The sequence below is a fragment of the Sminthopsis crassicaudata genome, chromosome 4 (genome assembly GCF_048593235.1).
Source record: "Sminthopsis crassicaudata isolate SCR6 chromosome 4, ASM4859323v1, whole genome shotgun sequence".
NCBI lineage: Eukaryota > Metazoa > Chordata > Mammalia > Dasyuromorphia > Dasyuridae > Sminthopsis > Sminthopsis crassicaudata.
In genome coordinates this window covers 434,961,713-434,984,412 of record NC_133620.1, presented here as the reverse complement: position 1 = coordinate 434,984,412, position 22,700 = coordinate 434,961,713, and the positions used below count along the sequence as shown (strand labels likewise).

At 34.5% G+C, this 22,700-nt stretch overlaps 1 protein-coding gene across 4 annotated transcripts in view; it reads right to left on the bottom strand.

The window, feature by feature from the left end:
- The window catches only part of SLC22A15 (solute carrier family 22 member 15), a 90,810-nt gene that overhangs the window by 31,862 nt on the left and 36,248 nt on the right, over positions 1–22,700 (bottom strand). For all 4 annotated transcript variants that reach the window (XR_012481393.1, XR_012481394.1, XM_074263163.1 and 1 more), the window contains exon 5: positions 12,489–12,618. Coding sequence is in view for 2 of the 4 variants with exons in the window: in XM_074263163.1 (XP_074119264.1) it covers positions 12,489–12,618 (130 nt within the window). In the remaining 2 variants the exon portion in view is untranslated. The remainder of the gene's footprint in view (positions 1–12,488; positions 12,619–22,700) is intronic.

Here is a 22,700-nt window from a genome sequence, read left to right as displayed (position 1 = left end):
CTCTGGACCTTATTTCCTCATTTGTAAAATGGGCAGGTTGGACTAGATTGCACAAGAGGTCTGTCTGAGTCATGACTAAGTAATTTTGTTTTTATAAAAAGAAATTACAGGATTCTGGAAAACCAACCACTTGGGAAGCAAAGCATTGATCAGAGTGTTGAGTCATCTAAGAGAGTCTGTAAGGAGAAAAGTGGGAAGGATTGGTAGCCGAACCCAGAAAAAAGAAAATCAACATTTATTGACCTATTGATCTTATAATGGAACTACAAAAAGTACTGAGATGAAAAACAGAGAACGACAATGGGGAAAGGAGATTGGAGACTGGCACAGATCTTCTGAATGTATATAGATTCTAGAAGAAATTGACCCCAAATACTGCCTAGTGTGGTAGAAAGAACCCCAAATTTGGAGTATGATGACCTAGATATAAACCATAGACTCTATCTCCCCAACCTCATTAAATTACATCATTATTAGACTTCCAATATCTCAGCTTCATCACTGCCTACCACTTGGGCATTTCATGAACAAGGCAAATACTTGGACTATATCTTTTGCAGAACCGTTTTGGGTAATTAATTTAGCCAATATAACAAAATGCTTTATAGCCTTAAAGCTCAATATAAATGTCAATTCTTATTAGGTTGGGACAAGAGACAAAAGAGACTGGCAGAATAAGCCTATCAACTGTGTAATAAATATTCTTCGGACAAACTGAATAAGATCTGGGTCTGGGTCAAGAGTAAGTGATAAAATTTGAAGAATTCCTTGAAAATATTCCATCCAAAAATCCAGAAAAGCAAGGATCAGTGGGAGAAGTTCTGAAATCTGGGCTCATAGATCTGGAATAGGAAGAAATTTCATAGGCTAAATCCAAGCCTGATATTTTTACAGATGAGAAAATTGAGGCTTGAAGTTAAGTGACTGGCCTTTCTGGTGGGCAGTTCCATCACTGGAGGGTTGTAAACCCAGGCCTCTTGGTCTAGAGCCAAGGTTCTTTCTATTATACCAAGCCTGGAGGCCAGATAATACAAGATGAAGATGGAACTTCCAAAGGGATTTGGAGTCATATTTGGAGTCAAAGGACTTGGCTGTCAGAAAGGTCCTGATAACATAATCTAACATCCAAAGAAAGACGTTTTAGAGGCACCAGAGGAAATTGTCTACAGAACTAGAAGGCTCAGTTCCAGAGAAAAGACTAGGAGATAAGTTCCAGAAGCCCTGAGATACCTAGCAGCTTTACCAAATCAAACTAATTTAAGCAAGGAAAGAGCCTAGATTAATGTCTCAGAGGAAAAGTAGAACCTATTCAATGGACTGGAGACTGGGATAGAGGAGATGACTAGAAAATAAAACTAGCTTTTGTTCTACTCACATGTACTTAATACAAGAGAAAAGGGTTAGCTTTTAAGGCTTTTATAACTTTAATCACTTCCTCCATAGTTTATGAAAGGATTAAAAAACCACACATACAATTCCTTAATATACCTTAGTGAAAGCAAGATAGAGGAAAAGTGGGGAATAATGCATAATAATTATAATGATAACTAACATTCATAGAGTGCTTATCATGTGCCAGTCACTGTGTTCAATACTCTACTCATTTGATCCTCACAACAACCCTGGGAGGTAGGTGTTAGACCATTTTAAAATGAAGAAATAGAGACAAGAAGAAATTAAATGTCTTGCCTAAAATCACATAGCTAGTCAGCATCTGAGGACAGATTTGAACTCAGGTCTTCTGACTGTAACCCTGGTGCTCTAACTACTGGGCTACCCATCTGTGTCCTCTCCCACAAGAAGTCAAGAAAAGGGATTTCAAGATTAGAGAAAAGGTGGTGGCGGTAACAACCAAGACAGGGACTCGGGGGGTCAAGATGTGAGAATTGTGAGTAGAAGAAAATGGGAGTGTGGAGGCAGTAAGAACTGACTAGACCAAGTACATTAGAAACTATTCTATGACATCCCTTTTTTTTGTCCTCCAGTTTACTTCCTTAGCTTATTTCACATCCATTCCCTTATTTACATCCAAATAGCCATCATGCTAAGTCCCTAGTTCAAGTTCATATTATCTGCTCCTCTGAGCTACTGAAACAGCCCCCTAATTAGTCTCACTCCTAGTTTCTCACATATGTAATCTCCACAATTTCCAAAATAATTTCCTTCTAAATTACAGGTTAGTCAATTTTACTCTCCTGCTAAAAAAAAAAAAATCTTCCAAGGCTCCCTATCACCTCCGGTAAAATACAAATTCCTCTGCCTTTGTTTAAATTCTATATAAATTCCACATACCTTATCTTATGACACGGCCATTCACAAAGTCTCAACTTTGTAAACCTTAGTTCATGACTCCATATAAGGTCTTACAACTGAATTTGGGAGTTGTGAAATTATGATTTATTACAAGTGTTAGATTTGTATCCCTATTTTATATATTTACATACTGGGATCACATAAAATTTCTTGGATAAAAAGGGGAAAAGTTTAAAAAAGAAATCCTGTCTAGACAAAGTAGACTTTTGGTGGCTTCTATTCAACAGAATTATCTTCTTTTCCCCCTCAATCAATAGTATTTTATTTTTCAAATTACATGTGAAGACTGTTTTCAACATTCATTTTTTATTATAGATTTTCATTTACAAGATATATGCATGGGTAATTTTTCAACATTGTCCCTTGCAAAACCTTCTGTTTCAACTTTTCTCCTCCTTCTTCTCACCCCCTCCCCTAGATGGCAGGTAGACCAATACATTTAAATATGTTAAAGTATATGTTAAATCCAATGTATGTATACATATTTATACATAGCTTGCTGCACAAGAAAAATCAGATCTAGAAATTAAAAAACCTGAGAAGGAAAACAAAAATAAAAGCAGACAATAACAGAAAGAGTGGTAATGCTATGTTGTGTTCCACACTCATTTCCCATTGTTCTCTCTTTGGGTATAGCTGATTCTCTTCATTACTAAACAACTAGAACTAGTTTGAATCATCTCATGGCCATGTCCATCAGAATTGATCATCATACGGTATTGTTGTTGAAGTATATAATGATCTCCTGGTTCTGCTCATTTCACTCAGCATCAGTTCATGTAAGTCTCTCCAGGCCTCTCTGAAATCATCCTTCTGGTCATTTCTTACAGAACAATAATATTCCATAATATTCATATACCACAATTTATTCAGCCATTCTCCAATTGATGGGCAGCCATTTAGTTTCTAGTTTCTTGCCATTACAAAAAGGGCTGCCACAAACATTTTTGTACATGTGGGTCCCTTTCCCTCTTTTAAAATCTCTTTAGGATATAAAGCCCAGTGGAAACACTGCTGGGTCAAAGGGTATGCACAATTTGATAATCAACATTCATTGTTGTATGATTTTGTGTTCCAAATTTTTTCCCCCTCTCTCTTCTCCTCTCCCCTCCTCAAGACAGCAGGCAATGATGTAGATTATACATGTACAATAATGTCAAACATAATTCCATATTTGTCACATTGTAAAAGAAAAATCAGAACAAAAGAGAAAAATAATGAGAAAGAAAAAACAACAACAAAGTGAAAATAGTAGGTTTTGATCTGCATTGTCTCCACAGTTCTTTCTCTGGACATGGTTGGTATTTTCCATTACAAGTGTATTGGAACTGATTTGGATCATCATATTGCTGAGAAGATTTAAGTCTATAATAATGGATCATCACACAGTTTTCAACTGCTTATCTTCTACCTCTGAACAGCTGCGCTCAAGGATGGTTTTTTACTTTCTTTTTATCTCTACCAGTTAGCCCAGTGAAGGTTGGGGGCAGATAGAGCTCCAGACTAGAGTCAGGAAAACCCGAATTCTAATCCTGCTTTATAGACTGACTAGGCAAGCAGTCAATTAACCTCTGTCTACCTTAGTTTCCTCATCTGTGAAATGGGGATAACAATAGCAGCGACCTCCCAGGGTTGTTGTGAGGATCAAAATAGAAGATAATTATAAAGCACTTAGTACAGTGTCTGGTGCACTGTAAGAGCTATAAAAATGTTGATTATTATTGACCAGATCATCCCTCATGCCTTCATTAAAGTACTTTTTCATCTCTAACTTTCAGAGCTTTCATCATCTTCCTTTTGATACAGAGCTAAGTAAGCAGATCTAAAAGAACAAATATACTGAGAACTGCCACAATATAAATAAAAAGATCAATAAAAGAAGGCTTCTATTACTCCTAGGAAAGAGAAGGAAACAAGCATTTGTTAAGTACCTGCTATGAACTAGACACCGTGTTTAAAACTCTATAAATATTAACTCATTGGATGCTTACAACAAACCTGGAAGGTTGGTGCATTATCCCCCATTTTATAATTGAGGAAACTAAGGGAAACAGAGGTTAAGAGATTTGCCTGGTAAATGAGATCACATTTGAATTCAGATTCTTTCTGACTCCAGGCCCAGCTCTCTTTGCACTGGGCACCAAAAACCAATGAGTCCTAGAGAAGAGAATAAAACATAACCCCTTCTTCATCAGAGAGGGAGGAGACTGAGGATAGACTACTGTACAATTGGAAGACAAAACTTTGGTATTAGATATTTTTGCTTTATTGTTTTTTGTTTGTTTTTATCATGAAGGAAGTGTGAGGTGTGTTAGCCTAGGGTGTGAAGTGTAAAATGACTATATGGTAAAAATACCATTAAAACTTGGCTTCCTTTCTTTGTAAAGGTGTCATTTGTTTTATGAAACCTTTCCAAATGCCTCACAGTTTCTAATACTCTTTCTTCTAATTAATTCTTATATTCTGGATCAGATATATAACTAGGAGCACAACAGACTGGTATTGTAGATAGATAGCTTACCAATTGTCTTTATACTTGCATCCTTAACCCTTAGGGTAGTGCCTTATATAAAGTAGGTACTTAAAATGTTTAATTATTTGAAATGAATCACATAATCCTCAATGTTTTTTGGGTTGTTTTTTTTTTCTATATCTGGGCAAAGCTCAATTCTCCTATATGCAAGTGGCCTGGTTTCAAATCCATTCTAGCTATAGAATGACCACCATCTTGGACTATTATAATAGTTCCTAAGAAGCCTAGCTGCTTCTATCCTCTTCTTCCTCCAATCTATACTTCATATTTATTGCCAGGATAACCTTTCTGCTTAAATCTAGTCATACTACTCTGCTGAAAAATCTTCAGGGGCTCCTTAGTGCCCACTGATTGAAATGAAAATTCCTTATCCTGACATTAAAGGCTTTTATAATCTGGGGCTTTTCTATCTTTCCAGTCCACTCTCATATCATCTAGAGCCATATATAATATAATCTAGCCAAACAAAACTATTTTTTTCTCTGAATATACTCTGAATGAATGGTGTTCATTATACTACAAATCACTCTCCCAACTTTGCCTTTAAAGTTCAGCTCAAATCAACCTCCTCTTTAAGGTCTTAAATGATTTCCTCCTGTTGCTAATGACCTTCCACCTTGCATCTTGAAGATCTTCATTTTAGAAATGCTCATGCACATTTATTATTCGATACTTTCCTGTCATATGTACTTCTGCTAAAACCCAGTTTTAATGTCTTCTCCTGGCCTGGAGGTAATCTTGGGATCTCAAATACTGTGCTAGGGGAGGATAAACTTCAAAAGATCCTTTCAAGCATGGGAAGGCTCCAAATATGGAGCAATTCTCCAGAGCAAAAAATCCAGCAATTACACCTATGTCTCTTCAAAGACTGGCCTGGCTATATTTGGAGATGTTCATTTCCAGGTAAAGAATGATGAAAAACAATTCTCTTCTGAGAATTGGTGATCTGGATTCTTATCTATTTTATATTTTATCTAATAACCAATTTATGTATATATCTTCCCCCAAAAAGATGGGAGATATTTAAGGGGAAAGACTGTACTTGATAAATACTTAATAAATGTTTGTTATTACAGATTCCTGAAGTAGAGTACATTATATTTATCCATATTTATATCTTTGCTTTCTATGGATATATGTGGTTCTTGTCAGTGAATATATATGTAGGTTTATGCGGTCCCTGCCTGAACTTCACTAAGGCAGAGATTATGTTCTTTCTAGAGCTGATCTTGGACAAGAGTAGGAGAGTGCTCCACACAAGCAAGGACTTAATAAGTGTTTGTTGGATAGGCTATAACATTTGTATGTATGCACACAGACACAGAGGCACATATGCATGCATTATATGCAGATACACATAAATATTCAAGTATACATATGTACCTACCCACATATAAAAACATCATATACATATATACACACACACATATATAGTATGACTAGAATGTAATTTGTTACTTTAAAAAAGCAAACAAGCCAGAACACAAACAAATGTGTGGTTTTCCTTTCAAAGTACATATAACTAGCTGGCATGGTGACATAGCCTATAATCACTACTACCAGATTGCTGAGGATGGTGGATTTCTTAAGTTCTGGAGTTCTGAGTTGCACTAAGTTAAGACAATTAGATGTCTGCACTAAATCTAAACTCATACAAATACTGTTTCCAGGAAGAGTGTTGCCATGCTGCCTACAGGAGGGCAAACAGGCCCAAGTCAGAGACAGAGTTGATCGAAAGTAGGATTTGGTCCATAGTGGCTGCTGTATTTCTGATCTGGGCAAAATGGGGGAACCAAGTTTCAAAATTAAAATAACAATAATAAAAAGAACAAAGTATAATTGCAGTGATTTGGGGAAGCGACACACATTTCAAAAATACTACCCCTGGTTACAATTTTTTTAAAAAGCTCTTAACTTGGTATTTGCATTCATACTTTGTTTATGAGGAGGTCTTACTAATTTATTCAGTCTTTATTTTGGACCCCAAATAGTACCATACACCTTATCCAAAAGCATTGGTTCTAAATACCCTTTGGCTATTTAAGAAAGAAATAATTTAGTCTGACCCAGAAGTCTTTCAGAGTTTCAGTCTGCTGGATAAAGTTGATGATTAGCTGGGGTGAAAACAATCAGATTCTTGGTAGGAAGTAAGCATCCCACCAGAGACTTTGTGGTAGAAAAGGAAAGGAAAGCCAGGTAAAAGCATGACATATACCAAGATCTTAGATGAATAGATTTCAAAGTGTTCATAGAAAGGAAGGATAGACTCCCATGGCCTAAAATTCTACAGGAAAAGTCCAGGGAAAGAAAGTCCCAGAGTAAAATTCTGGAAACAATGTTGAGGAAGAAAAAAAGGGAAAGTCATCTAGAACCCAGCTTCTTAAATTATAGTTTGCAACCCCATATAGGGTTGTATAACTGAATGTGAGGGTCGCAAAATTGTGATTATTAGTAAATTTGACTTGTATACCTATTTTATATATCTATAAACCAGGGTCACAAAAATTTCTGGGGCAAAAAGGGGTTGTGAGTGGAAAAAATAATGTAGCTTTGGCTCTAGAATCTAATGGAGATGCACAATCTACATCAATCAATTTAGACCAATTTAAAAAATTAAATAAAATAGCCATTTTTGTAGTGGAAAGAAACTGGAAACTGAGTGGATGTCCATCCATTGGAGAATGGCTGAATAAATTATGGTATATGAATGTTATGGAATATTATTGCTCTGTAAGAAATGACCAGCAGGATGATTTCAGAAAGGCCTGGAGAGACTTACATGAACTGATGCTGAGTGAAATGAGCAAGACCAGGAGATCATTATACATGGCAACAAGATTATATGATGGTCAATTCTGATGGACTTGACTCTTCTCAAAAAAGAGGTGATTCAGGCAGTTCCAATAGGCTTGTGATAGAGAGAGCCACCTATATCCAGAGTTCTGCTGTGGGAACTGGGGGTGGATCACAACATAGAATTTTCATTCTTTTTTTGCATGAATTTTATTTTTTCTCATTAAAATTTTTTTTGATCTGATTTTTCTTGCACAACAAGTTAATATGTATACCTATATTGAATTTAATATATATTTTTTACCATGTTTAATATATATTGGGTTGTATGCCATCTAGGAGAGGAGGTAGGGAGAAGGAGGGATAAACTGGAACACAAGGTTTTTCAAGGGTCAATGTTGAAAAATTATCCTTGTGGGGGCAGCTAGGTGGTATAATGGATAGAGCACCAGCCCTGAAGTCAGGAGGACCTGAGTTCAAATCTGGTTTTAGATACTTAACCTCAGACCTTTACTAGATGTATGACTTAACCCCAATTGCCTCAGGGGGAAAAAAAGAAAAAAAAAAAGAAAAATTATCCTTGCATATGCTTTGAAAATAAAAATAAAAAGTTAACACAATCAATGTGTCAGTTCAGCCATCCTTGACTCCCCACTCACGGTTACCTCCTATTTCCAATCATTGCTAGTTCTATCATTCTACTTTTATAGTATCTCTAGTACATAACTCCTTCTTTCCTCTGACTCCATTACTATCCTACTGTAGGTCCTTCTCACCTCCCATATCAGCTGGCTGAGTGGTCTTTCTGACTGAAGTCTCTCTTTACTTCATTCTATTTTCTACTAGGCTATCAAACTGATCTCCTTAAAAGCATAGGTCTCACTATGTTATCCTTATAGATCACAAACTTCAGAAGTTTCCTATTACTTTGCGGATCAGATATACAAGCCTCTCTTGCCATTCAATGTCCTTAATCACCTGGCCCCTCAATTTTCAAATATTTCCTCACCTGATTCTAACCTATAGAACCCAGGGACACTAGCCTCCTTGTTGCTCCTGGCACAAGATACTCCATTTCCCATTTGCAGATATTTTTACTGGCTGTCTCTCATGCATGGAATTCTCTTACTCTTCATCTCAAATCTCCTTGCTTCCATTTAAGATCCAGATCAAATCTTACCTTCTGCAAGAAACCTTTCTTTGTTGTTCAGTTATTTCAGTCATGTCTGACACTTCATGAACCCATTTGGGGTTTCTTGGCAAAGATAATGGAGAGTAGTTTGCTATTTCCTTCTTCCAGTTCACTTTACAGATGAGGAAACTGAGGCAAATAGGCTTAAGTGACTTGTCTAGGGCCATACAGCTAAGCTAGTAAAGGTCTGAGGTCAGATTTGAACTCATAAAGATGAGTATTCCTGGCTTCAGACTCAGTGCTTTCTACACTATGGCACCACCTAGCTGCTGCAGATGATATTGTAGAATCCCCTTAATGTTAATGACGTCTCTATAGAGATTAACTTCAAATTATTCCATATATAGCTTATTTGCACCTAGCTATTGACATATTATCTCTCGTATTAGATCCTATTGACAGCAGATACTATTTTTTGTCTTTGTATCCCTAGAGCTTACCACAATGCCTGCCACATAGTAGACGTTTAATAGTTACTTGCTGATTTGACTTTACCTAGATTTTTAGGAAAGCATTTAGCCAAAGAGAAATATGGGTTAAGTGATGGTGGATTTAGAAGTGGTTGAATGGCTAGAGCCAAGGATAGCTGTATAATGATTTTATATCAACTTGAAAGACCTCCAATAAAATATTCCATAGATCTGTACTTGTTTTATGCCACTCAATATTTTTATCAATATCACGGATGATGACATAGATGGGATGCTTCTAAATTTGCGAATGATGCACAATCGAAAGGGAGCAGTTAGCATAATGGAGACCAGAACTGAAACTCAAAAAAGATTTTGACGGATTGGGACATTGAATCAACTGGACCAGGAAATGACAAAGATGGAGATTCCAAACTGGGGGAGATCTCTGAGACCATTTAATCTAACTCTGTTCTACATTTCAACAAAGACAATCTAGAGCCTAGACAGCAGGCTGTAACAGAATGGTAAAAAATACATTTCCTTTTTGGTGATGTTTTCTGCTCATCGTATCCTGTTCCTTCTGACTGCTTTCCAGAAGAAATTATTCATCATCTCAAGGTTTGAGACTTCTATATAGTCTCAAAAACTCTGACATTTTTTGTTTCTCAAAACTGAGCCATATTTTCCAATTTATTTTTCACTTTCCTCTCCTTTGCTGACCATGGAAGTCTTAGAATATCAAAGTGTGTGCTGACTTGGTTTAGAACTAGAAATTCTTAACTTTTTATGTGTCAGGACCTGACAATTCTAGGGGAGTCTATGTACCCCCTTCTTAGAGTACTTTAAAAATGCAGCATATTGGTATGAATATTATTGTTCTATCAGAAACGATCAGCAGAATGATTTCAGAAAGGCCTGGAAAGGCTTACATGAACTGATGCTGAGTGAAGTGAATAGATCTAAGAGAACATTGTACACAACAACAAGATTTACAATGATCAATTCTGATAGATGTGGCTCTTTTCAACAGCAAGGTGATTCAGGCTAGTTCCATGCTTTTGTAATGGAGAGAGCATCTGTACCCAGAGAGAGGACTATGGGACTGAGTGTGGATCACAACAGAGTATTTTCACTTTTTCTATTGTATACTTGTATTTTGTTTTCTTTCCCATGTTTTTTATTTTTGATCTGATTTTACTTGTTCAGCATGATAATTATGCAAATACATATGGAAGAATTGCACATGTTTAACATATACTGGATTAATTGCTGTCTAGGGTGGGGAGAAAAAAAAAATTTGGAACACAGGTTTTGCAAAGGTTAATGTTGAAAACTATGCATGTTTTGAAAATAAAAAAGCTTTAATAAAAATAAGTTTGAAAATGCATAATATAAAATATATGGGGTTGTTCATGACTCCAGGTTAAGAACTCCTAGTTTATTTATTTTTCATACAGTATTAAAGCTTTTTATTTTCAAAATATATGCACAGATAATTTTTCAACACTGACCCTTGCATAGCCTTATGTTCCAAATTTTTCCCTTCTTCTCACTATCCCCTCCCCAAAACAGCAAGCAATCCAATATATGTTATACATGTTAAAATATATGAAGAACTTCTAGTTTAAAAAATGTTATCAGGTTCTTAGAATTTCTCTAATTGCTAATCCTTTGTAAGAGATGATCAGTAGAAATTATCTTTAAAAAGAACTGAATTAATGTGGAATAATGGAAAAGGTACCAGAATTGGAATCAAGAAGAAATGGGTGACACTTGTAACAATTACTATGTGATCATCATCAAATGATTTAAACTAAGTTTCAATTTCTCTATTGTAAAATGGGGATGTTAACAGTAATTATGGTATCTACCTCAAAGGGCTGTTGTGAGGACCAAATGAAATATTGTATCTAAAGTGCTTTGCAAAGCTTAAAGTGCTATATAAACCCTAATTATTATTTTTACTTCTGCTCTTCATGAACTATGCAAGATGAGATATCCAAGTATTTCATGAAATTATGTTCCATATTGCATAGGTGATGAGTGATAAAACACAACTCCACCAGTTCCTTTGTTTGCCTTTCCAAAAAGTGTCTCTAAGTGCCATCCTTCCATTTACCTGGAACTTCCTTTTATCTTCTGATGATGTCTACTATGGGATTATTGACATTGATAAGATTCAGTTTCTTTAAAATAATGTTTATTTTTTGGGTCAATGAACAAAGATTATATTAAGTAAACGATTATGTAAATTATCTAAAAATGTGATTCTTAGCACTTTTCTACAACTTGAAAGCACAGCCAGGGAAAATTTTTATTTTCTTTATTTTCTGGGTTGCAATGGCCAAAGAATTTACCATTTAGTGGTCAACCTAACAGTGATGAGCTCTTCTGTGCTAGGTTGGTCCTTAGAGATACCACAGCTAAAACAATAAAATATAGTTTTCTTAGGCTAAGAATTCTTAATAAGATCAAAGGTGACCACAATTGGATTAAGACAAAAATACACTGAAAAACTTGAAAATTTCATAATAGTTAAGGGGTTATATTTTAATTTTCTATTTAAAAATTACCTACAAATAAAAATAAATATATCAAGAAATTTATTAAGGTTATTAAAAACACAGCCTAGTATACAGAAGCTGTTATGGTTTCTTTTAGTGAAACATGTTTTTGAGGAACAGAATCTTATCAGTGTCAATAGTCCCATAAGCCTCCCTCCACAGATGCAGACTGGAAGCTCTGTAGAAGCTTATAAGGATGGAAAATTGCCTAGGATATCGAGCACTTAAATGACCTTTTTAGTGTGTGCCTAAGGCAGTACATCAGCCCAGGCTTCCCTGATTCCCAATCAACCCCTTGCCTACTATATAGCATATTGCATCTTTTGGTCTCAAGTTATATTTAAAAAAAAAATTAGTTCTCTACTTTCACCATCCTGTAATATTAACTTTATATCAAGAGCTTTACATCTATCTATGTATCTAACTCTCTATCATCTATCTCTCTAGCTATGTATCTATCCATCCATCTATCCATCCACCTCTTTAAATTTCTTTATATCAAGAGCTCATTTCAAACAACTAACATTTGTAAAATGTATACATCAGTCATCTATCCAAAAGCTAAAAAGTATTAGAGAAGTGATAAATAATTACTTAATCAAGCAAGCAAGGGCCCTCTATTCATTTTCTTAAGGTACTCCTGCAATGGTTAAATTAAAAATAAAGAAAAAAAAACTTACAATGACAAGAGAAAGACCACTGTTCCCTGCAGGTTAACCACAACTGCAAGCGTTCTCCAGGAGCGAATGAAGTATCCTAGCAGGGCATACTGGGCAATTCCTACCGCAAAAAACAGCCCACCGATGGATCCTAGTTCATGGAGAAGACAATTGTTACTAGAGAAAAAACATTCCACAAGATCATTTCAGATAGCAGACAGTGTGAGAAATCCTTTACAGTTGTAAAGTTGTCAATGAAACTGACAATTAAAGGACAATTTAAAAATAGAATGATATGCAAAATCAAGCAATGAGAGCTATAACTTAAAGTGGGGAAAAGAATAAATTATTGGGATAGAAGAAGTAAATATGGAAACCATAAGAGTACAGGCAGTGTAACAATGACTTTTTAAGAAGCATCCAAATTATTTTGTTATACTAGAATATTGTTGGATTGAATAATGACGAAAATCAATAGGCCAATGGCTGGACCTTAGAAATCGGGGGCAGCTAGGTGGTGCAATGGAAATCATTTGGGACTGAGGGAAGCCTGAGTTTACATCTGGATTCAGATACTTACTAGTTATATGACTCTAAGCAAGGCACTTAATCTCTATTGTTCCAATAACAAAAAAAAAAAAAAAAAAAAAAAAGAAAGAAAAGAAAAGAAAGGGGGAAAATGACTTAAGTGGATGTTTGGAAGTTTTTTGTTTCATTTATTTTTACTTTCATATTGGCTTTGACCTATATTAAAATACCATGTCTCTTTTGAAAGATTAGATCAATGCAGTAAATAGCACACCGGCCTAGGACTCAGGAGGATCTGAGTTCAAATTCCACCTTAGACACTTAACACTTACTAGTTGTTAACCTTAATTAACCCTAATTACCATGCCGCCAAAAAAAAAAAAAAAAAATTAAGCCAAAGCACAAACATATTACTGTAATCATTCACAAACCGGATTCTGAACTTGAAATAATAGGAAGGGCACTGAATTAAATTCTTTCCAATACACAATATATGCATCTCCTATACATTACTCTGCCTCCTTCCTTTCCCCCCATGACAACAAGTATTTTCACAAAGATGGATTCTATTATAACAAAGCTCTTTTAGGTTTCATTGTTGTTGAGACATTTTTCAGTTGTATTCAACTCTTCATGATGCCATTTGAGTTTTCTTGGCAGAGATATTGGAGCAGTTTGCCATTTCCTTTTCCAGCTCATTTTACAGATGAGGAAACTGAGGCAAACAGGATGACATTATCTGCCCAGAGTCACACATCTAGTTAGTGTCCAAATCCAGAGTTGAATTCTCTAGGCTTAGTACTCTATTCACTAAGTCACCTAGTTGCCCTCTAGGTTTCACTGTGTGTCCCTAAATAACAGAACTTTGAGTAACAAAAATATAAACTCTTCAGTTTGGCATTTGAAACTCTTCACAATGAGACCTCATCCTATCCTTCCAATATTACGTCCCATATTGCCTTTCACGCATCTTATATTCTAGACAAACTGGTTTGCTTGGTATTTCTTAAACATAGTGTGATATCTATTTTCTTAAACTTTTCCAGAGAGACTATAACCATCATTATAGTACCTTTAGGGGGCAAATGGAACACTGCAGAAAAGATAGTTGGGAGTACTTTCTGTAATTCTACCTTTAATATGCTTCTAATAGAATCAAGGGCAATGTGTTTTATCTTTTTTTTTTTTTTTAACTGTGAAGAATTATGAGATAAACTGTGGAGAATACAGAGAAAAAGAAAGGAGAAAGTCCTTTCTTGTTGAAACTATTTTAATTGATATATTATGAAGAAACATTTTAAAAAGAAGTCTATCACGAGTATCATCAGGAAGTGGCTATATGCAGATATGTTTAGAATGTGTTTCTTTTGATGCCTAAAGAACGGGTGAAGAAAAAGAATTAACAATTAATTTCCTGAGACATTGAATTAACTCATTTTAAGAAATATGAAGAAAATACTTGACAGACTTTAATTAGCATTTGTAGTGGACTGAATGCCAAAATTGTATTTCTAGATGTAAAGAAAAGACAACTGCTATTATCCTGAGGTTTTGAGATAAATTTAGGTATAGTCTTTCTCATAGCCAAAATATTATAAATCATGCTTTATTATTGATTTAATTTGTTAACAAAATATATATTCAATAATTGTAATAAATGGTTATCCACAGCAGAAATAAGTAATTTAATAAAAAATATGAGCTATTAATTTTGGGAGCTTTATTTAATAATTACATCTTACCTACACTATTTTTTTATTTTATTTTATTTTATTTTGGCTAAGGCATTTGGGATTAAGTAAACTTGCTCAGGGTCACCCTGCCAGGAAGTGTTAAGTGTCTGAGACCACATTTGAACTCGGGTTCTCCTGACTTCAGGGCTGGTGCTCTATCCACTGTACCACCTAGTTGTCCCTGCCTACACTATTATGATAGACTTGAACCTCTCCCTACTTCAATATATCCTATACTCAGTTACTGAAATGACCTTAAAGTATAAGTCCGACTATGTCACTCCACTACTCAAGAAATACTAGTGGCTCCCTATTAGATTTATGATTAAATATAAAATCTTCTGTTTGTCATTTAAAGTTCTGCATAATTGGATGAATTTTCTCAGAAAATGGAAGTGTATATCAGACTGCATTAAAAGCCAGAATCCTTCCTACATTATGTTGTTGACAAGAAACACATTTAAAGCACAATGATATAAAGAGTAAAGGTTCTGCTAGAGCAAAACTAATTATGTTTCAGTTGAAGTAAAAAAAAAAAAGAAGGGAAATGATCCTGATCTCAGATCAAGCAAAAGCAAAAATAGATTTAATTAAAAGAGATAAGGAAGGAAATTGCATTTTGCTAAAAGGTGACAATGAAGTAATATAAATATTAAATATATTTGCATCAAGTAGTATAGCATCCAAACTTGCCTAGAGGGGAAGTTAAGAGAGTTGCTAGAAGAAATAGACAGCAAAACTGTATTAGTGGGAGATTTCAACTTTGCTCTATCACAACTAGATAAAATGAACTACAAAATAAATAAGGAAAGAAGGAATTTGTGGCCAAAGAACTATTGTGAAATGCAAAATGGATAATTTTGGTTATATTAAGTTTAAAAGTCTTTGTATAAACAAAACCAATGCAGACAAGTTTAGAAGGGAAACATAACTGGGGGAAAAATTTTACATTCAAGGGTTCTGATGAAGTCATCATTTCTGAAATACATAGAGAATTGACTCAAATTTACAAGAATATAAGCCAATTTATGGCCAACAGACAATTTCCAGATGAAGAAATTAAAACTATTTCTAGTCCTACGAGAAAATGCTCTAAATTACTATTGATCAAAGAATTGTAAATTAACACAACTTTGAGATCACTACACATCTTTCAGATTGGCTATGATGACAGGAAAATATAATGATAAATGTTGGAGAAGATGTGGGAAAACTGGGACATTAATACATTCTTCGTGGAGTTATGAAGTGATCCAACCATTCTGGAGAGCAAATTGGAACTATGCCCAAAGGGTTATCAAACTGCATACCCTTTGATCTGGCAGTATCTGGCATAAAGAGATCATAAAAAAAGGGGAAAGGACTCATCTGAGCAAAAATGTTTGTGGCAGCCCTTTTTATAGTGGCAAGAAAGTGGAAACTGAGTGGTTGCCCATCAGTTGGGAAAGAGCTGAATAAATTATGGCATATGAATGTTATGGAATATTATTGTACTCTAAGAAACAATCAGCAGGATGATATCAGAGAAGCCTGGAGAGACTTACAGGAACTGATGCTAAGTGAAGTGAGTAGAATCAAGAGAACATTGTACACAACAACAAGATTATATGATGATTATATGATGAAAGAACATAAAACAGGAAGATTCCACTGATTCCTAGACTGAAGAAACAGATAAAGAATAAAACAGAGAAGGTGCTGCTTTGAGGAGGGGAAAGGTGAGGAAATAGTTTTGTTGAGAATCCCGTTAAGTATTATAAAGTATTATATTCATCTTCATGTTCTCCAGCCCTTCCACACATATTCCTAGCTATGGCTCAGCTTAGGCAGGGTTTACTGTGCTCTGTGCCCTGGTATAAAGTGTGAGACATGAGGCTAAACCTTGGGCCAGAGCTAGATGCTCCCTGATTGGTGGTGATGGTAAGATGGAAGCAGGTGTCTTTGAGATCACTGTCACCTAGGTGACTATAACCAAGTCATTCTGTAGAACAGGGTGGGAGGTTGGAGGAGAAACTGGTGAGTGAACTCATTTAAAGGTATAAACTCCTTTAAGGGTTTGAACTCCTTTAAAGGTGTGAACTAAGTGCATAAGTACCTTGTAAGAATCCCAACATCTTCTCATAAACGTGGTTTTTTCAACAATGAGAGGATTCAGGCCAGTTCCAATGGTCTTGTGATGAAGAGAGCCATCTACATGTAGAGAGGCCCATGGGGACTGAGTGTGGATCACAACATTGCATTTTTACTTTTTTGTTGTTTGCTTGTATTTTATTTTCTTTTTCCTTTTTTCCCCTTTTTGATCTGATTTTTCTCATGCAAAATAATTGTGGAAATATGTCTAGAAGAATTGAACATGTTTAACATAAACTGGATTACTTGTCATTTAGGGTAAGGGGAAGGGAGGGAAAAAATTGCAAGGGTGAATGTTGAAAGCTGTCTTTGCATGGTTTGAAAATAACCTATTATTTAAAAAAGAAAAAAAGTTTTTTTTAAAAAGTTCTGCATAACTTGGTTTCTTCCTACTTTCCAATTTTTCTTAAACATTCTTCTTCATATATGCTATGGTCTAGCTACACAGGTCTACTTGTTATTTCTACTACAGGCTAAACATTAGATCCTAGATCTCACTGGCTGTCCCTCATGTGAGAAATGATTTCACCTTCTCTCAATTTCTATTCCCATCCTCCTTGGCTTCCTTCAAGACTCAGTTCAAATCTAATCAACTACAAAAGGTCTTTTCTAGTCCCTTCCTGCCCCCATCTTCCTCCCCAACAGCTGCTAATGTCTTTCTTTTTTCAATTACCTTCCATCTATACTTTGTATATTTTATATTTAACTAATTATGTGCATGTTATTTCCACTTTAAGGAAGTGAGTTTCTTGAGGACAAAGCTTGTTTGTACTTTTTGAATCCCTATAATTTAAAATAATGGCTGGAACACATAAGGAATTAATAAATGCTTTGATTTACTAATTTACTAAGGCTAGAAAGGTAGTATAGAAAAAAAATTACAAAGGGCCTTGAATGCCAGAATGAAAAACTAATATTTTATTCTACAAGCAATGGTAAATAACTGAGACTCTAAGAGGGAAAATAAAATAATCATTTATTTAAAAAAATTTAGGCAATTATATGAAGAGTACAGAGGAAAAAGCATAAAACGAATATAGAGAACTCAGGAGGAATTTATTAAAATAAATCAAATAAAAGGTAATTATGACCTAATTTAGGGTGATAGCAGTAGGAGTAGAAAGAAGAAGGAAGATAAAAGATAGATGATACGCATAAAACAGAAAAACACGTGAAACTAAGATGATCCTGGGATTAAAAGATGGGAGAGTTGATGTTCTATTTTCTTCCTCCTTTCTACATTAATGTATTCTGTTTACCCTCCCTTCTTTTGCCCTTCTTTAAAGTTCTCAAAGAAAAACCAATTTTCTCTGCACCCCAGTCTCGGAATCTCTCATTTTCTTATTTAACTCTCTTAATTTTCTTTTTCCAATTATATGTAAAGATAGTTTCCAACATTCATTTTTTTAAGATTTTTGTCTTCCAAATTTTTTCCTCTCTTCCTCCCCTGCAGCCTCCCTCGCCAAGACAGCAAGCAATCCGATATAGCTTAAACATACATATTTCCATATTTATCAATGTTGTGATGTCAGGATTTTGAACCTGGTTATGTACTTAGTGAAATTTGCTCCCCTAGCAGCAGCCAAATGAGTTCCTTTTTTTAAAATTTATTTTTATTCTGAACTAAGAAAAAAGAAAAAGTAGTGAATATATAAAACAGGAAATATGTGTTTCATATCACCTGCTTTTAAAAAAATATGATAAATTCTACATTATTTTCAAAACTGTCCCCTTCATCTGTGTGTTCAAATGGACTTCCTTCTGTCTTCTGTATACTTTTAAAATATTACAATGGTTCTGTTTTATCACCGTAGTAACCTTGTCCACTTCCCTACCTCTTTCCCCAAATTAAAACTAAGAAAAAAAAAGAAAAATCAAACAGTCTAATACAATTAATTTACATGGTGTTCATGTCCAAAAATGCATGTCTTTCTCTTTACCTTGTGTCCATTACTACTCTGTCAACAGAAGGATAATAAACTGTATCAGAGGTCCTCTGGAGACAATGTAAAGTACTTAAATCTTTCCTTTTCTTCCCTCACTTAATAGCATTTTATTTTTTCCAATTACATGTAAATATAATTTTCAACATTTACTTTTATAAGATTTTGATTTCCATTTTCCCCTCCCTCCCATGGGGATGAATGCAATCTGATATGGATTGATTATACATGTACAATCATATTAGACATATTTTTAAATCTTTCAAAATTTAATTTCTTTTCAATGTTGCTGCTCTGTTTAATGCTGCCTCCTGGTTCTGCCAACTCCATTTGATATAAATTCATACTACCCAGAATCCTCTAAAATTATCTCTTTTATCATTTCTTACAATATAAGTATATCGCATTTCATTTGCATACCTCATTTTGTTCATTCACTTGCCAGTTACCTAAGAAATAATCTAAGTCCCATACACTTATAAGTTCCTTTTGTCCCCCTCCTTCCTTCCTTCTCTCCTTCCTCTCTATTCCCTTCCCCCTTTCCCCCTTTAAATCTCTCTTCAGGACCAGGAAGTTTTGTTTTGCTTATGACTATTCCCTCTCTGCATTAACGTCCCTCACCATTTTACTCTTCAACCTCATGTTTTCCTGTTGAATTTGTTATATTACTACATCAAACTATATTGGATGTGGTCCACATTCCCCTCTTTTTCAGATAAGTGTGCAATATATCTAATGCTTATTCTCCCCACACCTGTATGTCTATATATCCTTCTCATGTACTATTGTAAAAAAAGTTCTAGTCCCTTCTTCCTCATTTCTACATTAGTGTATTGTTTATCCTCCCTTCTTTTCCCCTCTTTAAATCCTCAAAGAAAAACCAATTTTCTCTGTACACCCAGCCTCAAAACTTCCATTTTCTTATTTGATTCCCTTAACATCAACTCCCTTTGAAGTTATTAATGTTCTAAAGGACACTTGTTTCTTCTCTTTTAGAATGTTAGAAGTGCTCCTTCTAATTAGTCAAGTAAATTTATCTTCCTAGGTTTCTCAGGACTCATGCGTTTTTATTTCCAAATTCACATTAAATTCTTTTTAAAAAAAATAGAAATATAGCCACTATTCTAAGAAACGTCTATATTTTTTCCTGTAAGATAACACTCAGCTTTGAAAGGTAAATTTTGTTTGTAAACCTATTTCTTTTGACTTTTAAAATATCAAATTATCTTATAAGACATCTTCTCATTTAAAGTGATAGTTGCTGCAATGGACTTGGTGGTTCTTAGCAATGTGATGATCCAAGACAATTCCAACAGACTTGGGATGGAAAATGCCATCTGCCTCCAGAGAAAGACCTATGGAACCTGAATATGAATCAAAGCATATATTTTCACCTTTTTTTTGTTTGTATGCTTTTTTATTTTTCATATTTTTTCCCTTTTTGATCTGATTTTTCTTACACAACATGACAAACATGTAGAAATAAATTTAGAAATACATTTAGAAAGATTGTACATGATTTAATCTATATCAGATTACTGTTGTCTTGGGGAGGGAGAAAAAATTTGGAACACAAAGTTTTACAAAAAATAAATGGTGAAAATTATCTTTTTATATATTTGGAAAAAAGAAGATACTATTGAGAAAAAAGTGAAAGTTGTAAGGTCTTATATAATCCTGATTACAATTCTTGAGATGCTTCTTTCAGGATATTTGCAGTATATATATATATATATATATATATATATATATTAATTTTTTTTCTTTTGATGTGGAAGTTTTAGTTTGATGATCAAGTGGATTCTTTCTAGATTTGCTTTGTCCTCTAGTTCTAATAGATCTAGTCAGTTTTAATTTATGATCTTTTGAAATATATATTTTGGCTTTTAAAAAATCTATTTCCAGAGAGTTGAATAGTATTGCATTGTTTCTCCTTGAGTTATCATCAAAGTCAGTTGTTTCTGACATCATATACTTTCTATTTTTTTCTACATTTAAATATTTTGATTTTATCCCAATATTTTTTGCTGTCTCATAAAATAACTTATTTCTCTTTAGTCTATTTTAGTTTATAAGTAGTTCATTTTTTAGGTACAGTTTATTGTTTTCTAAGATTATTATTGTTCTTTTAATTGTTTTATTTCAGAGACTTTTTCATTTTTTCATTTCTTGTGTCACTTATTCTAGGTATTCATGTAGTCCTTGTATAAAATTCATACATTTAATCCTCATCACTGCTACTATGAATTAGATAATCGAGTTGGCTTTTTAAAAATTTCCTCTCTACTTGCTCCTGGTCAATAAAATTGGATCATGAATACTACTGGTTCACCAAAAATAGATTTTATTTTCTTTTAAAACTGTGCTTTAAAAAAAATCCAGTCAGAGCTTGTATGTGTACATTCTGACCACCAGCCTAGCTATGTTGTAAGATGTCCAAAATCCCCAGAAGGATGGATGCCAGGCAAAGATTTTTTTTAATAACAATATATGCAAAGAATTGTTATCATCTGTATCAGTGATGAGAATACTGAAGAAAATGAATACTCTGAAGCATTGAAGGAAGGAAAATAAAAGCTAAAATGGGGACAAAGTGCATATCTTGAAGTACTAAAGAGATAAAAAGAACCCATTAAATTGAAAGTTTATAAAATTTTCATGAGCTAATAGAAAGACATTCTGGATCAACCAGAAAAGAATTCTTATTTTTATTTAAATAGTGAGAATGAAAGACAGCACGCATGATATTGTGGAAAGAATTAAGAGTCCCCAAGTTCAAATCCTTCTTCTGATATTTAGCATGTATGAAACATTGGACAAGTCTGACATTGGACAAATCTGCTTGGTTTGCAATAGCCTTATCTGTACAATGACAGGTGTTAGACTAAATAGTCTCTCAGGCCCTTTCCTGCTTAAGGCTTATGACCTATAGACTTTGAAGTCCAGAGGATGTATGTTCAAGCCTTGCCTCTGCATAAAACTAGTCAAGTATTTTTGGAGTAATAATATTATCTCTCAGTACCTTAGTCAATTCTCTAAGACAGATTGTCAATTTGTATATGTGGAAGGAATTTCCAGACAAGAAATTTCCCAAACTTAATAAATCAGAGGACTAATCTCCATACCTTTCTCTTTCTCTTTCCCTCTCCCCTTTTTCTCTCCAACCAACCATCTATATCCTTATCTCTCCATCCATTCATTTGTTTCTCTCTCTCTCAACAACCATCTATATTCTTATCTATCTATCCATCCGTCTGCCTGTCTCTATCCAAGCATCCATCTATATTCTTATCTATCTATCTATCTATCTATCTATCTATCTATCTATCTATCTATCCATCCATCCATCCATCCATCCATCCATCCGGCTGCCTATCTCTATCCAAGCATCCATCTATATGCTTATCTGTCTATTCATCTATCTATCTATCCATCCATCCATCTATCCATCCGGCTGCCTATCTCTATCCAAGCATCCATCTATATGCTTATCTGTCTATTCATCTATCTATCTATCTATCTATCCATCCATCCATCCATCCATCCGGCTGCCTATCTCTATCCAAGCATCCATCTATATGCTTATCTGTCTATTCATCTATCTATCTATCCATCCATCTGTCTGCCTGTCTCTATCCAAGCATCCATCTATATGTTTATCTATCTGTCTATTCATCTCTCCATCTGTTTGTCCACCCATCCATCCATTTGTCCATCCATCCATCCATTTATTTGTCCATCCATCTATCTGTCTATCATCTACATACCTATATCTATCCATCCATCTAGATCCTTTCTTTCTTTCTTTCTATCTATCTATTATCCCTATCTCTATATATCTATCCATCTGTATCTTTACCTGTCTATGTGTCTATCTCTATATCTATCCATCCATTCAT